Source organism: Pseudophryne corroboree, chromosome 9 (genome assembly GCF_028390025.1).
Source record: "Pseudophryne corroboree isolate aPseCor3 chromosome 9, aPseCor3.hap2, whole genome shotgun sequence".
Taxonomy (NCBI): domain Eukaryota; kingdom Metazoa; phylum Chordata; class Amphibia; order Anura; family Myobatrachidae; genus Pseudophryne; species Pseudophryne corroboree.
The window spans coordinates 218,613,174-218,630,982 of NC_086452.1; the positions used below are offsets into that span (position 1 = coordinate 218,613,174).

The following is a 17,809-nucleotide window of genomic DNA, read 5'->3' on the forward strand; positions in this document are numbered from 1 at the left end:
GGTCGTATCATAAGGACCTCTGTTTTATCCGGGTTCAGTCGCAGCCAACTGGCACTCATCCACTCCTGTAGCTCAGCTAGACAGCCATTTAGGGTTGCTATTGGGTTATCAGTGCCCGGAGCAAAGGACAAGTACAGTTGTGTATCATCTGCATAGCAGTGGTAGACCAGGCCATGGCGCCTGATTATTTCGTCCAATGGAAGCATGTATACTGCAAAAAGCATGGGGGATAGTATAGAACATTATGGGACACCACATGGCAATGGCACTGGGGGTGATGAGTATAATCCAGACGATACTCTGTGACCTGCCTGTGAGAAATGATTTGAACCAGCTTAGGACTGTGCCATCCAGACCACAGAAATGTATCAGTCGCTCAATCAGAAGCCCATGGTCCACGGTATCAAATGCTGCCGAAAGATCCAGAAGGATTAATATTGAACAGCCACCTCTGTCTCTTGCCATCAGAAGATCATTTAACACACCAGGGCTGTTTCAGTGCTATGTGTTCTCCTGAATCCTGATTGGAATGGATCATAAATACCATGGGTTGTCAGGCGGGTTTCCAGTTGTTTTGCAACCACTTTCTCAATAACCTTTGCTAGGAAAGGAAGGTTTGATACCGGTCTGTAGTTGGTCATGCAGTCGGGATCTAAATTAGGTTTTTTAAGAAGCAGATTTACACTTGCTTCCTTTAGGGGTCCAGGAAAGATGCCTGTCTGCAAAGAGCATTGAACAATTTTTGCAAAGACAGGACCAATTATATCCATACAACCTATTAGAAGCTTGGTTGAGGCCGGGTCCAGATCACAGGTGGTGGGACGCAAAATCCGAGCAATTTCAGCAGTGTCCTTTACATCCACTGGGTCAAAGCTGGTCCATGAAGGCAGGTAGCTTATATTGGCAGGCTTTGTAGTTTGGCACTCCTTTGATGGCACTGTGGAGATTCCAGCCCGGATGGTGGATATTTGATCTGCAAAGAAGTTTGCAAACTCGTTGCATCTTGCCTGGGAGAGGGTTTCATCAGTCTGCAGGCATGCTGGCTTGCAAAGCATCTCCACTGTGCAGAAAAGTTGAGCTGGCCTATTGTTTGCTGCTGTGATCTCATTTGACAGGAACTGTGATTTCTTACGAGTAGCCCACTTTTTTTCTCTGCCACTTTCTCCCTGGACACTTTTGATTGGCTGCTGTAACAGAAGGGACAGAGAAAGGAAAACAGCAGTCTTATACCCCTTTCACATCACACAAATAACCCGGTATCGAGAAGATCCGGTGTAGAGAAGAACCGGCGATACATAGTCACACGGCACTCACGTGTTATGTGTAATGCGATTTGTAGCGCACGGAGCAAAGATGTGACCTCCCATTTTTCCAGGAGGTGATCTTAGAGCAAGTCTGTCTGGACATACTGACATTCACAGCATACAAGATGTTTACTGCATTCTCTCTACACACAGGAATGCCATGTTACAAAGTTTTCCAGGAAAACACTGTAGCATAGCATTTTGTATGCAAATACAGTCACAGTCACACACAGAATATAGGCGTGAGTCCTATTGCATTACTTTGTGACTAAGACATATTTTTTTGCAGGAAAAACGCCAAAAAGACATCCGGCGATACATGGGGACATTGTTACCGCCAGCTGGGGACATCTCTGCACAGGCATGGCTTGCAGTGCCAGACGCCATCCTGTTCATGAAGCAGTAATTGGAAGTTGCAGCGGCGTGTTCATCTTGGAGGACGGAGACGTGCGGTGCCTCCTAGCTTGCACTCCTCCCATCCAGCACAGCACACATTCAGCTGGATTCTCCGCACAACAACTACGGATGGTGAGCTTGTCACAGCATACAGGCGGTCTGCCCGTATATTTACGGAACACGTATACTACAGTTTAATCACTGCTTGGAATTATCATACCATTGACTCAGTTGTGACTGTCTGGTTAATTACCTTAATCTTACATCTGCTAAGGAAATCTATCAGGACTATTATTATTTCGGTCCTAATCATGTAAAAGAACGAAGATCAACATCCATTCGTTATTATACACACTGTGGTCATTTCTGGTGTGGTGATATAAATAAAGGATTCGTTTAGCTCAGTGAACTAATTGATCCACCTTTATTTAAATAGCCAAAAGAGCTTGTGTTGATATTTGGAGAATATATGTTGTATCAATTCATTGCATGCATAATAGTAGGACTTTTACCTTCATGGTTTTATGTTGATTGAGCAGTTTAATATGGTGATTGTATTTAATATACGCATCAGTTGATGTGACTCATTTATTAAAGATTAATGCATTTTTTGTACATGTGACTTTGCTCATTTCAAAGCCTGATTATTTATACAAATAGCGCAGTGTGACCTTTAGTATTCTATAGCTATTTCTCCTGTTTAAAATAGGAGATATATATAATTTTATGCTTACACAGGCATAACTGACCCCCTGCAGCTGATTCTAATTTACTACCATTGGGGTTGTTTGATTGTTAAAGTTGTTCACTCACTATCAGCGTCAAGAGACCCATTGTAGAGAAGATCCGGCGATACATAGTCAAACGGCACTCACGTGTTATGTGTAATGCGATTTGTAGCGCACGGAGCAAAGATGTAAGAAGACACATCTGTACTTGACACTTTTACACAGAGACACACAAAAATCTCCTTCATTAACACCTTCCACAGTACAGTGACTACTATCAAAGACCTTGTCATTCACCAGACCTCTTGCTAGGACGGGACAATTAGCATTACATTTTCTTGTCACAGAAGATAGTGATTCCTTATCCAGTACAGTCCTATATATCCTCCTAGCATCGACAAATTAGGCGATGCAGACTCTGTGAGAAACACAAATTTCCTGGACAGGGCATCTGTAATTTTGTGTAGGATCCCAGGCCTATGCTTCGCTGTAAATTGAAAAGGTTGTAGTGCCAGGAACCACCTGGTAACCTTGGTGTTCACCTTACGTTTTCTCTGCTTCCAATGTAATGGAGCACGTTCCATGATTAAGGAGAACATTGTTTACCTCCATCACTGCCTTAAAGGCTTGTTCCAGAGTAGCATTATTAATTTGGCCCCGTACAAAGTCCTGTAATGGAAACAGCCTCGGCACCGGTGACTAATCCTATCCTCAAATGCTCCCGTCTCAAAGGCCCAAAATGCTCTCGTCGGTGGGTTCCCCCAGGAGGTCCGTGAATGGTTGCCCTGTATTCTTTAAACAGTGTGATTCATGTGTCGCATTGTTTGCAGTCATTAGAGCAGCTTTCTGCAAAGGCAAATCTGTTGTCCTGAAGTGTAGATCTTGTTCTCCCTTTGGCATATCCATTAGACCCAGTGAATCATTTGTCAGTATGTCCAGACAGACTTGCTCTAAGATCACCTCCTGGAAAAATGGGAGGTCACATCCCACGATGAGTGGGTACGGCAGTTTAGGAGCTATCGCTGCCATGGTCCACATGGTCTGGCCCCTGATGGTGACTGGCAGGAAGGTCATCTCATATTCTTAAGATGTTCCTTGAGTACACAGGACATTTACTTTTGGCAACCAAGGTGCTGGCTCCATTGGGATCAGTGAACCTGAAACCAAAGTAAGTTCACTAGTGGTGTGCACCAAGGCCAGAACCATGTTCTGGTTAACGAGCACGGTTACCCGAAACAACCCGTTGTCCTTCTGGGGTACAATCATGGTACAGTAGAGCTTGGGTACATTGGCCCAACCTCATGGGTTAGGGAGTAGTCCATAAACCTCTGCAGTGTTGGGCACTCTATCCTGATGTGTCCGGCTCCACACATTCAAAACACCTTAGCTTAGCCATCCTCGGATTCAACACTTTATCCACAGAATTTTTCACAGTCGGGCCCATGAGGTTCCTGGATAACCGATTTCTGCAACGCCCCAAATCTCTCCACTAACGTAGCAAGTAACTCAGACCTCAGTCCAAGGTACGGATGCAGTGGTCAATTACCAGCAGCTCCACTATTTGATGGGGTGAGTTTTTCTCTGGTATCAACCACTTTCTCAGCGGCCAACAGAGTTCCGACTAGAATTTCTTTGGAGAAACGCCACTCATGGGAGCGCTGAGCTTGGCCTGGCCTGGTAAGGCTGACACGAGCTAGAATCTCGGTCTTTAAGATTGAGTACACCGACGCCTCCCTCTCCTCAGGGTCCATATAAACCCACAGGGCCTCACCAGACAAGCATGGCGCCAGGTTCTCCACCCAGACTGCCGGTGCCCTATTTGCCGTTCTATCAAAAGTGGCGAGGTAGGCTTCTATGTCATCATCAGCTGATATTTTCTGAAGCTTGGGCTCCTGCTTAGGACCCGACTGCGCTTGCTTGCATTGCAGCAGCCATTCATACAGCAATTCTTGCTGCTCTTGCATCTGTACCAGCTGCTTCTGGAATTGCTTCTGCTGAATTTGCTGCTGCCTGCTTACAAGCATTTTCAGTATTTTCTCCATTTTGGCTTCTTTCTGGGTTGGGAAGCTGAAACTAGCTACCCTTAGCATCCCACGCAGTGACACGCCATATTTAATTTAAAAAAAAACCCTGTGTAGCAGAATCACACACTAATGCTGGGTACACACTAGTAGATATACCTGCAGATCAATAGATCTGCAAATATATCTATGGACGGACCAGGCATTGTGTTATGCATAAACACTGCCCGATCCGTCGGGACTGATGTCACGAACTGGGAGGGCATTTACATGAGCCCGCCTAATTCAGCAGTCAATCACCGCCGGCATCTGCAGCAAGTGAACGGACAGTCGGCTGACCGCCTCTACACACAGCACTGTGCGCCAATATATCGTTAGATATATTGGCCGTTGGCTGTGCTGCAGGGCCGATGCAATATGTCTGTGGAAGACAGCATTCAGATATATTGTTCATACACACTTGCCAACGAACCTGCGATGAACGGCCGATATATGGGCCAGTGTGTATGCACCAATACTCTGGACTTCTTTACCAAGGTTTTATTTTGTCAGAATGACTGCAGTCCAGTAATCATTACAAAGTAAAATGTCCATGGCTCTGTCACTAACTGAGATCTACTTCCTAGTCACCAGCCAGCTTTAACGACAATGGTAATACAGACAAATGGCTCAGACAGACCTTATAACAGCCTAGACGCCTCCTCCCCTTCCCAGACTAACGGGCAAATGACACTCCCACCATGCCTTTAAAAGGGAGCTCTTCACACCTGCTCTGATTTAACCAGTCATACAATTTATCAACTCTGCAGCTCACTATTCCTATTGCCACAGTGTGTGTATATATATATATATATATATATATATATTTTCACACACACACACACACACACACACACACACACACACACACACACACACACACACACACACACACACACAGTGTATCCGGAAAGTATTCACAGCACTTCACTTTTTCCACATTTTGTTATGTTACCGCCTTATTCCAAAATGGAATAAAATTAATTTTTTCCCCTCAAAATTCTACACGCAATACCCCATAACAACGTGAAAAAAGTTTTTGGTGATTTCAGCAAATTTATTGAAAATAACAAAATAAGAAATCACATGTAAATAAGTATTCAGAGCCTTTGCCATGAAGCTCAAAATTGAGCTCAGGTGCATCCTGTTTCCACTGATAATCCTTGAGATGTTCCTACAGCTTAATTGGAGTGCACCTGTGGTAAATTCAGTTGATTGGACATGATTTGAAAAGGCACACACCTGTCTATATAAGGTCCGACACTTGACAGTGCATGTCTGAGCACAAACCAAGCATGAAGTAAACGGAATTGTCTGTAGACCTCCGAGACAGGATTGTATTGAGGCACAAATCTGGGGAAGGGTACAGAAAATATCTGCTGCTTTGAATGTCCCAATGAACACAGTGGCCTCCATAATCCATAAATGGAAGAAGTTCGGAACCACCAGGACTCTTCCTAGAGCTGGCCGGCCGTCTAAACTGAGCGATCGGGGGAGAAGGGCCCTAGTCTGGGAGGTGACCAAGAACCCGATGGTCACTCTGTCAGAGCTACATCATTTGTCTGTGGAGAGAGTAGAACCTTCCAGAAGGACAACCATCTCTGCAGCAATCCACCAATTAGGCCTGTATGGTAGAGTGGCCAGACGGAAGCCATTCCTTAGTAAAATGCACACGGCAGCCCACCTGGAGTTTGCCAAAATGCACCTGAAGGACTCTCAGACCATGAGAAACAAAATTCTCGGGTCTGATGAGACAAAGAGTGAACTCTTTGGCGTGAATGCCAGGCGTCATTTTTGGAGGAAACCAGGCACCGCTCATCACCTGGCCAATACCATCCCTACAGTGAAGCATGGTTTTGGCAATATCATGCTGTGGAGATGTTTTTCAGCGGCAGGAACTGGGAGACTAGTCAGGATAGAGGGAAAGATGAATGCAACCTGCTCCAGAGCACTCGGCCTCAGACTGGGGCGATGGTTCATCTTTCAGCGGGACAACAACCCTAAGCACACAGCCAAGATATCAAAGGAGTGGCTTCAGGACAACTCTGTGAATGTCCTTGAGTGGCCCAGCCAGAGCCCAGACTTAAATCCGATTGAACATCTCTGGAGAGATATGAAAATGGCTGTGCACCGACGCTTCCCATCCAACCTGATGGAGCTTGAGAGGTGCTGCAAAGAGAATGGGCAAAACTGGCCAAAGATAGGTGTGCCAAGCTTGTGGCAACATATTAAAAAAGACTTGGGGCTGTAATTGCTGCTAAATGTGCATCAACAAAGTATTGAGCAAAGGCTGTGAATACTTATGTACATGTGATTTAAAAAATCTCAAAAAAACTTTTTCACATTGTCATTACGGAGTAGTGTGTGTAGAATTTTGAGGGGAAATTTCATTTATTCCATTTTGGAATAAGGCTGTAACATAACAAAATGTGCAAAAAGTGAAGCGCTGTGAATACTTTCCGGATGCACAGTGTGTATGTGTGTATATATATATATATATATGTTCAATAGGGATAAAGTCTCTGCGCTTTCAGTGCTCTGGTATGGAATATTCCTTAAATGTGCAGCTAATATTATATATGCGTACCAGAAATATGCTCAAAATGAGCCCGTAGTGGTATCTTTAAAAGGTCGTCTTCCCTCGTCCTTTTACTCCTTGTACAGACACCCTCAGCGAGGGGTTTAGGTATAGTCACGTAGGCAGAGAGGGAAGATAAGTGTCAGCAAAAAATGCTCTTAATGTTCTAAAGTGACTAGTGACTTATTCGTGCATATGTTGCAAAAAGAGTTTTTATATAAAGTGCTTTGTGACTATAGTGTCTCAAAAAACCACTACAGGTTGAGTATCCCTTATCCAAAATGCTTGGGACCAGAGGTATTTTGGATATCGGATTTTTCCGTATTTTGGAATAATTGCACACCATAATGAGATATCATGGCGATGGGACCCAAGTCTAAGCACAGAATGCATTTATGTTTCATATACACCTTATACACACAGCCTGAAGGTCATTTTAGCCAATATTTTTTATAACTTTGTGCATTAAACAAAGTGTGCCTACATTCACACAATTCATTTATGTTTCATATACGCCTTATGCACACAGCCTGAAGGTCATTTAATACAATATTTTTAATAACTTTGTGTATTAAACAAAGTTTGGGTACATTGAGTCATCAGGAAACAAAGGTTTCACTATCTCACTCTCACTCAAAAAAGTCTGTATTTCGGAATATTCCGTATTTCGGAATATTTGGATATGGGATACTCAACCTGTATATTGAAATTGTGATTTCTAATATAATAATCAGAATCACACCCATGTGATGAATTTTTAAAAAAGGAAGGTAAATAACTCACTCCTTTTAAGAATGCTTCTCCCGTAGGGTACTCCTTAGCAATATATAGTACCTTTAAAAAACTTTTTTTCCGTCAAGGAAAAAAACAGAAAGAAAAGGGAGCTGACATATAGATGAAACACCCTAGTATCCTAAGTGGGCCACCTTTTAAAGATACCACTACGGGCTCATTTTGAGCATATTTCTGGTACGCATATATAATATTAGCTGCACAGTTAAGGAATATTCCATACCAGAGCACTGAAGGCGCAGAGACTTTATCCCTATTGAACATTTCTACCCATGACTCATTGAAATATGAGTCAATAAGAAAGTCTATGCTGCAGCCCCTACACTTGGGAGTGCTGATGGGAGTCGACATGAATGTTTATGCACAAATTATGTCATATTAATTCACTTATTGTAAACGTATAAGGTGTTAAGCGCTTGTTTTACATCCCTATTGCACATATATATATATATATATATATATACACCGTATATATATATATATATATATATATATATATATATAGAGAGAGAGAGAGAGAGAGAGCGAGAGAGAAAGCGAGAGTCTAGAAGTTTTTTTATTGCACCTACTGTATGTATTTTTTAGATTCTTGTATTTACTTTTTCATTGTCGTCTATTTCTAAATAAACTGTGTTGATACGTTGATTGCTCACGTTTGCAGTCGGGTGTACTACGTTATACAGACGATCGGGATTCCGGCACTCAGCATACCGGCGCTGGGATTCTGACCATCGGAATGCCAGCAGTGGGGCAAGCGCAAAAGAGCCCCTTGCGGGCTTACAGCAATCGCCACGCTGTGGGCACGGTGGCGAAACGCTTTTTATTCTCCCTCCAGGGGTGTCGTGGACACCCCAAGAGGAAGAATAGTTGTCGTATGCCAGCTGTCGGGATTCCGGCGCCGGTATGCTGAGCGCCGAGATCCCGAAAGCTGGCATATCAAATGCCTCCCTTGCAGTTAATGAAATAGATATACAGTAATACATGATCACTGTTTCACCCTTTTCTTTATCATTTTGATCTATATGTGTGGTGGATTGGTACCCACAAAAACTAGCAGCTCAGATTTCTAATAACTCAATACTATATATATATAATTTGCATACCCATCAGCACCAGTAACAATTTGTTCAAGAAGTTGTCCTGTGTAATGTCAGTTGTGGTGCAATGTCACTTTCCCGGATGAAGTGTGTGTGGGGGGGGGGGGGGCTTATAGGTACAGAGAACACATACCACGTCTTGTCCCAAAGAATGTACATGCTTGGTTGAGATTGTGGTTCCAGGTGTAGCCAGTGCAGAGGTGACATGGAGAGATTTCCAACAGTGGTGCTTTTCAGTACCTGCCAGTGGTGCTTTTCAGTACCTGCCAGTGGTGCTTTTCAGTTTGCAATACCTGACAAGCGGACAGAGATGAGCTGCACAATGCACGCAGGGACCACAGCAGCTTCACACCGGAGATCACCAGGGAGCCACTGGCAGACCACATTTGGAACTACAAAAGGGACACTTACATTCAGTGTTGGACTGCGGCATGTAGGGCCCACCGGGGGAATGCAGTTATAGAGGCCCATACTTAGGGGTGTGGCCAGCCTCCACAGAGGCTTGAAATACACAATAGTTTAGTTCAGTGTAATGCAACATATCTACCATGTATAATATAAGTGCACAGTCTGGAACCTTATCCTTAGAGGAAGGAGTGGGCCCTCAGGCAGTGGGGCCTACCGGTGGTTTCCCTGTGAGCCAGTCCGACCCTGCTTACATTTGAACAGACAGCACAGCAACTCAGCACAAGTCAGCTAGTAGGAGGAACATATGTTCTCAAAACAACACTCAGAGAGTGGATTGATGTGCCACAATAGGTACTGAAAAGTACCACCACAGGAAATCTCATTATCATCTCCGCACAGGCTACACCTGAAACAGCAGTCTGAATCAAATGTGCATATTATTTGGGTTAGAACTCATTCATCAGAGATGTAGAGTGCTGCTCTGTGTACCTTTAAGACCTACACATCATCTTGAAAACTAACATTACACCACTCAGTGGTTATTCCACTGAAGAACTGTTACACAAGACGTTACGAAGTTACGTTCTGTACTCTTGCTTATCATTCATACTGATTCTGTTGTACCTGTCTTGTGTGCTCTATACGTTTAGTGTTTCCTGTTTTTGCATCAGCATAACATCACATAAACATCCTCGAAACTGACATTACACCACTGAGTGGTTATTCTACTTAAGTTCTGTTACACAAGAAATATGTTTAAAACTTTTGCTTATCACCATTCATAATGTTTTGTGTTTCTGTATACAGGGGCGTAACTAGAACCTTGTGGGCCCCATAGCAAAATCTTGAAAGGGCCCTTCCGCCCTGCCGATGTAATTACAATGCCCCTTAGGGGAGCCGGAGAGAGAGAGATAGAGAGGAGTGAGAGACAAAACAGGTGTCCATAGGAGAGAGAGGGAGTGAGACAGTGTCAGGGAGAGTGTTGGAGAGATCAAGGGTCAGAGAGAGAGAGAGAATAGGGAGGAGCAAGAGGGAGGGAAGACAGGGAGCGTGTCAGGGAGGGAAAGAGTAAGTGTCAGAGAGAGAGAGAGAGAGAGAGAGAGAGAGAGAGAGTGTGTGTGTGTCTGGGAAAGAGTATCAGAGAGAGAGAGAGAGAGACTGTCAGGGGGTGAGAGGTAGAGAGACGGTGTCAGATGGGAAGTGGGAGACAGTCAGTGTCAGGGAGAGAGTGTGTGTGTCAAGGAGAGAGAGACAGCATCATGGGAAGAGAAAGAAGGGGAGAGAGACAGTGTCAGGAAGAGGGGGAGAGAGACTGTTAGGGAGAGAGAGGGAGGGAGACTGTGTCAGGGAGAGGGGTGTCAGAGAAAGAGAGGCAGTATCAGGAAGAGAGTGAGGGAGAGAGAGAGACAGTGTCATTACGGAGAGAGAAGAACAACATCAGGGAGATAGAGTATCCGTGAGAGAGAGAGTGAGTGTGTGAGAGGGGGGGGGGGGATTTGAGCACTTTCTAGGACGCCTAATGCCGGGAGGGCACTTCCCGGCATTATGCCCCCGCCCCCTAAATACCTGTGAATCACCCCCCCCCCCCCCCCAGTCTCCGTGTGGCTGCGGCAGAGGGGATGTTTATGCTATCGTCGGCCATTCGCCATTCCTAGCGGGGGTTAAAGGGGAGTTACAGGCCTTAGAGGCATTCTGTGTCTGGATGCAGGGGGAGCAGCAGGCCCTTGAAGCAGCCTGGGCCACATAGCAGCTTCACACCTGCACGCACGGTAGTGACGCTACCCCACTGGCTATATATGATTTTGGCTTATTGATTTTGTACCAGCATTCCACGTTAATTTTATTAGTAAAGCAAAATATTCAGAATACACTACTGTATTCCTTGTTTCATGTGCAATTTATACCTTGTTAAATATATATATATATATATATATATATATATATACACATACACTGCTCAAAAAAATAAAGGGAACACTAAAATAGCACATCTTAGATCTGAATGAATGAAATATTCTTATTAAATACTTTGTTCTTTACATAGTTGAATGTGCTGACAACAAAATCACACAAAAATGATCAATGGAAATCAAATTTATTAATCCATGGAGGTCTGGATTTGGAGTCACACTCAAAATTAAAGTGGAAAAACACACTACAGGCTGATCCAACTTTGATGTAATATCCTTAAAACAAGTCAAAATGAAGCTCAGTAGTGTGTGTGGCCTCCACGTGCCTGTATAACCTCCCTACAACGCCTGGGCATGCTTCCTGATGAGGTGGCGGATGGTCTCCTGAGGGATCTCCTCCCAGACCTGGACTAAAGCATCCGCCAACTCCTGGACAGTCTGTGGTGCAACGTGGCGTTGGTGGATGGAGCGAGACATGATGTCCCAGATGTGCTCAATTGGATTCAGGTGTGGGGAACGGGCGGGCCAGTCCATAGTATCAATGCCTTCGTCTTGCAGGAACTGCTGACACACTCCAGCCACATGAGGTCTAGCATTGTCTTGCATTAGGAGGAAACCAGGGCCAACCGCACCAGCATATGGTCTCACAAGGAGTCTGAGGCTCTCATCTCGGTACCTAATGGCAGTCAGGCTACCTCTGGCAAGCACATGGAGGGCTGTGCGGCCCCCCAAAGAAATGCCACCCCACACCATTACTGACCCACTGCCAAACCGGTCATGCTGGAGGATGTTGCAGGCAACAGAACGTTCTCCTTGGCGTCTCCAGACTCTGTCACGTCTGTCACATGTGCTCAGTGAGAACCTGCTTTCATCTGTGAAGAGCACAGGGCGCCAGTGGCGAATTTGCCAATCTTGGTGTTCTCTGGCAAATGCCAAACGTCCTGCACGATGTTGGGCTGTAAGCACAACCCCCACCTGTGGACGTCGGGCCCTCATACCACCCTCATGGAGTCTGTTTCTGATCGTTTGAGTAGACACATGCACATTTGTGGCTTGCTGGAGGTCATTTTGCAGGGCTCTGGCAGTGCTCCTCCTGTTCCTCCTTGCACAAAGGCGGAGGTAGCGGTCCTGCTGCTGGGTTGTTGCCCTCCTACGGCCTTCTCCACGTATCCTCATGTACTGGCCTGTCTCCTGGTAGCGCCTCCATGCTCTGGACACTACGCTGACAGAGACAGCAAACCTTCTTGCCACAGCTCGCATTGATGTGCCATCCTGGATGAGCTGCACTACCTGAGCCACTTGTGTGGGTTGTAGACTCCGTCTCATGCTACCAACTAGAGTGAAAGCACCGCCAGCTTTCAAAAGTGACCAAATCATCAGCCAGAAAGCATAGGAGCTGAGAAGTGGTCTGTGGTCACCACCTGCAGAACAACTTCTTTATTGGGGGTGTCTTGCTAATTGCCTATAATTCCCACCTGTTGTCTATTCCATTTGCACAACAGCATGTGAAATTGATTGTCAATCAGTGTTGCTTCCTAAGTAGACAGTTTGATTTCACAGAAGTGTGATTGACTTGGAGTTACATTGTGTTGTTTAAGTGTTCCCTTTATTTTTTTGAGCAGTGTATATATATATATACATATATATATGTATATAAAATACAATACATTTCAATCTAGAAAAATGCTATATAAAAATGAATAAAACATTTTTTCTTTTAACAGCACCTGCTATTGCCATCCTGGGATAATAGAGGAGCACAGCTGGCAGTACAGGGGTCACTGCTGTGCACAGGGAAACTACAGTATATCAAGAGAGACCCTGCATAGGCCACCACAATTTCCTGCAATGTCCATTGCATCATGCAGGGTTTGATAAATTAGGGAGCCTCCAAAAATCTGTATTGCAAGTCTTAGGGAATTTAGCATATCCAACTATTTGTGTGCAATATAAAAGCACTAATGCCTACATTGCAATTTGCTACATTTCCAATAAGATTTGTACTCAATTATGTGCACTTTACTTTTAGAAGTAGTTCAGATACAAGATCTAGCGAACACCCAATACTGTGCAATCAGAACTCTCACAACACAGTATAACAAATGAGAATACGGGTAAGTACCGCTTCTACATAAACCTAGAACCATAAAATTTGATGGCAGTTAAGAACCACTTGGCACATCTAGGTTAATTATTATGATTTTTTTTTTGGTGGAAGCCAATTAATCTACCAGTTAATTTTTGGAGTGTGGGAGGAAACAGGAGTACCCGGAGGAAAACCGCAATACGGGAATAATATACAAACTCCACACAGTTAAGGCCGTGGTGGAAATCAAACCCATGACCTCAGTGCTGTGAGGCAGTAATGCTATTATTATTACATTTTATTTATAAGGCACCACAAGTGTTTCGCAGCGCCGTACAAAGGACAGTACAGGTAGACAAAACTTGGCATTACAGTAAATAAATAACAAAAATAGAGTACAGGTAACAAGGAGCACCACACATTCTCAAGACATAAAACAGCTAAGATGTAAGTAGTGAGGGAGTGATCATCATACTACTAGGGGCTGGTGGCCATAGATGGAGATGAGCCTTTACCAGCAGGAGAAAAAGTGGTAAAGATAGTCGCTGAGTAGAGGAGAGCTGCGAGTGAAATGTGTCGAGAAGAGGGCTTAGATAACAAGAGGAAAGAGGGCCCTGCTATGAAGAGCTAACAATCTAGTGGGAAGGGGTGACAGACAGATGACATGAGGTGCAAGCAAGCGGGAGGTAGCCTGATGGCAGTATGCACGCAAAGCTGAGATGTTCAAGGCATGAGGAAGGGGGATGGAGGAGCGGCCTCAGGACTAGGTTATGCAGCAGGAGGGTATGCTGTGATGAATAGGTGGGTTTTTAGTGCCCGTTTGAAGCTTTGCAAGGTAGGGGAGAGTCTAATGGAGCGGGGGGTTGCGTTCCACTGATGGGGTGCAGCACAGGCATAGTCTTGAACTCGAGCGTGGGAAGCAGTGACCAGGGCGGTGGAGAGGCGACGGTCATTGGTCGACCATAGGGGGCGGGAGGGAGTAAGAAGGGAGAGGAGGTTGGAGATGTAGGGATCAGTGGAATTAGAGATGGCCTTGTATGTGAGGGTGAGGAGTTTGAAGAGGATTCTGTAGGGGAATGGGAGCCAGTGTAGATTTTGTCGAAGGGAAAGGTAGATGTGGAGCGGCGGGAGAGGAAGATAATGCTATCCATTACACCATTCATACCTTACCAAAGCATTATTATTTCCAAGCAATAAGGGGGCATTTTTATTTGAAAACTATATTGCTATTAATGAGGCTCACTGTACGTGTAAAGAAAACATGCAACTTATAAGAAGTGTACATAACCCTGACATTCTCAGATAAATATGTATTGTTTTTGAATAGGTAAAATATCAAATGATGACCTACCTCTATGAGGCTGAAATGAACTCCAATGAGATAAGGCATAGGAGCGCTGAAATATAAATGAAAGTTAAATTGGCATACAGACATACCATGCACAGATCAGCTACAATGATCCATTAAGGTATAAGTTCATGTGTGGCCCAGAGTCCACCTGTGTCTGGAGGCATCAAACCATACCAATATAGCACAATGAGGCAGATGTATTAACCTGGAGAAGGCATAAGGAAGTGATAAACCAGTGATAAATGCAAGGTAATAAACACACTAGTCAATCAGCTCCCTTATGTAAATTAACAGTTAGGAGCTGATTGGCTGGTGCATGATCACCTTGCACTTAACGGTGCTTTATCACTGGTTTATCACTTCCTTATGCCTTCTACAAGTTAATACATCTGCCCCAATGTACTAACAGGCATAAAACAGGGACTCTATTAAGAATAATGGGACAGATGTATTAAGCCTGGAGAAGTGATAAAGCAGTGATAAGTGGAAGGTGATAACGCACCAGCCAATCAGCTCCTAACTGCTATTGTTCAAATTCATAATGATTGGCTGGTGAGTTTTTACCTTCCACTTATCACTTCTTTATCACTTCTCCAGGCTTAATACATCTGCCCCACTGTTTGATGGCCTGAAAGACAAAGAAAGCAAATCTGTGGTGTGCTTATTACCGGGCACCTGTGAGATCACCCAAACAATGTAGAACGCATATCCACATTGATATATTCCATGACTTGCCCAGATACTGTGGATAATGCAGGCAAGATGGTGTTGTTGAAGTCAAAAATATTACATAAAGAGAACATACAAACTACACACATTTAAGTCGCTATACTTGCAATTACGCGCAGCGAGCACAGCCATATATGGTAACACACGCATTTACACGGACATGCCACAGAGATGGATTCGACACTTATTTCATACAGTACATAATTATAATAATTTCAAGCGTCAGACATCATGATGATTTAAAATGACCTAATGAATTAATGTCATGAATGTGTATTATTTGAACGGAAACATACACCTGTCATGTTTACTATTAAAACAAGCAGATTGGTGTGTAGATTAATTTGATACTTGTTATTAAGTTGTGGGACATTGCAGCGGATAATTATGATTACATGTATAAAAGCTAAAATCACTTCTATTAGAACAATAGAAGCTCCAAACAGGTAATGAACAGGAAACTCAGGCCAGCCCCTTTGGATGTCTTCAAGGCTGAATCTGATCAGCATATACAAAAAGAATAGTGACTCATCATGAACCCCTCCCCCAGAAACTAGTTAACACATTTTGCTGGTCACACAGGAAGGTAGTTCCGGTTTCTTTTGGTCTCAGAGTTACTTGCTTTTTGGTCTCAGAGGAAGATGGAGTCCCAGCATTACTTTACAGAGAGAGAGAGAGAGAAAGAGAGAGAGTGATATGGAAAGACGAATCTATATAACTTAAGGATAATGGTATTGTATCGCTGGCATGTAGCTGTATGTAACTTTATGTATTAACTGCTTACTGTATGAGTTGTAACTATAGGTATACTGTACTTTGTAATATATATTGAATCCATATCCTTTTTAATAACAAATATATACATCAATGAGCTTTGGAACTCAGATAATGTGTGGGCGTATTGTTTTCTCTTATGGGATGCAGTGTTTTGCGATGTATAGCTCACATTCATAGGATATGGTAATAAGAGGTGCAGGCATTTACAATATATATTAGAGCGGGCATTTTAAATATTTGTGAGAAATCAATTTGGCATTCTTAGATGGGGGCTCGTCCGGGATATCAGGGTCTTAATGATGCACTGTACATTACAAATGTGGCTGCAATTGACCGGCTCCAATGGATGCATTGAGAAGCTGATGAAAATAACATTCGCGTTAATGTATTTTCGTGTTATCAGTAAGCCAATGATATGAAATTCAAGGGACAATGCGTTTCTCATAATATTTAAGATGCTAAAATGTATTTTTATTGTTGCAAAACAAGGTTCAAATAAGTCATATTGTGTTTGATTCAGATTGGATTGTTTATCTGTTTAAGTAGGTTTAAAAGTATATTTAAAAGTTGCTGCATAGCCTTGATATAGTGTGTTTTTTTAACTCAGGCCTAAAATAACTTCAGGTGCTTGTATGATGTGTGATTTCTTTGTGACAAAGGAAGCCGCATGGTCTGTCCTCCATTTTGGACTAACCACATGGCCTGTCCACCATTTTGTGTAACCCTCATGGATGTGGAAGGGGGAGGAGCAGCGGCCATTTTGGGAAGGTCATTTTTCTAAATGGCTGATTTTCACTGATCAGAATAATCAGCTTTCCTTGGTCACATAAAACACCATTTATGAGTTACCAATGCATTTATTTAACCCATGCCATAGTCAATTACAAATAGTTTCAGCTGGGCCTAGTGAAAGTTAATAGTGAGATGAATACTTGATGTAAGAATTACACAGATATAAAAAAAAAAAAAAAAAAAAGTTTTTTTTTTCCTTCTTTTTTTCTTTTACCTCTAGGATTTAGTAACTCTGCTTGCTAGTTTAGGATAGCCAATGAAATGTTAATTAACCTGTCCCACTACCCTCTTGAACAGGCATATGAACCTCTGTTGATATGCAAATTAGAGACTTTAAAGGAAATGCATTCATTCAGTAGGTGTGTACTGTGTGGGGGTTCTATGAGAGTCAAGTGATATATATTATATAAATATATATTATATATAATATTATTATAATTATGTGTATATTTATATCAGTGTATGTTCTGCAAGATAGCTATCCAATCTGAATCATATCATTTAAATTATTGATTATTGCTAGAGTCATTATAGATCTGTGTGAAATAGGATACATTTGTTGCTATATAGTTAAAACTAAAATAAATATTTAAGGAAGTAAGCGTAAAGCACAAACACAGTCTGGCCTAGTTGTAAAGGTTTATACGGAACAAGTGTGTGTTCTGTTTAGTGGGCAATAGTAGTTTTTATTGCTCACATTTATAGAAGCTGTGTGATTTGTTTTACTGCGGACGCAGGGTTTTGTACACGTGTCTCAGACAAAGTACAGGACTGCGCACGCAGCGTAAGAGACACGCACGG

At 43.2% G+C, this 17,809-nt stretch overlaps 1 protein-coding gene across 2 annotated transcripts in view; it reads right to left on the bottom strand.

Annotated features, from left to right (window-relative positions):
- The window catches only part of DENND1B (DENN domain containing 1B), a 505,665-nt gene that overhangs the window by 89,426 nt on the left and 398,430 nt on the right, over nt 1-17,809 (bottom strand). For both annotated transcript variants that reach the window (XM_063940123.1, XM_063940124.1), the window contains one exon: nt 14,711-14,756. In XM_063940123.1, the coding sequence (XP_063796193.1) occupies nt 14,711-14,756 (46 nt within the window). The remainder of the gene's footprint in view (nt 1-14,710; nt 14,757-17,809) is intronic.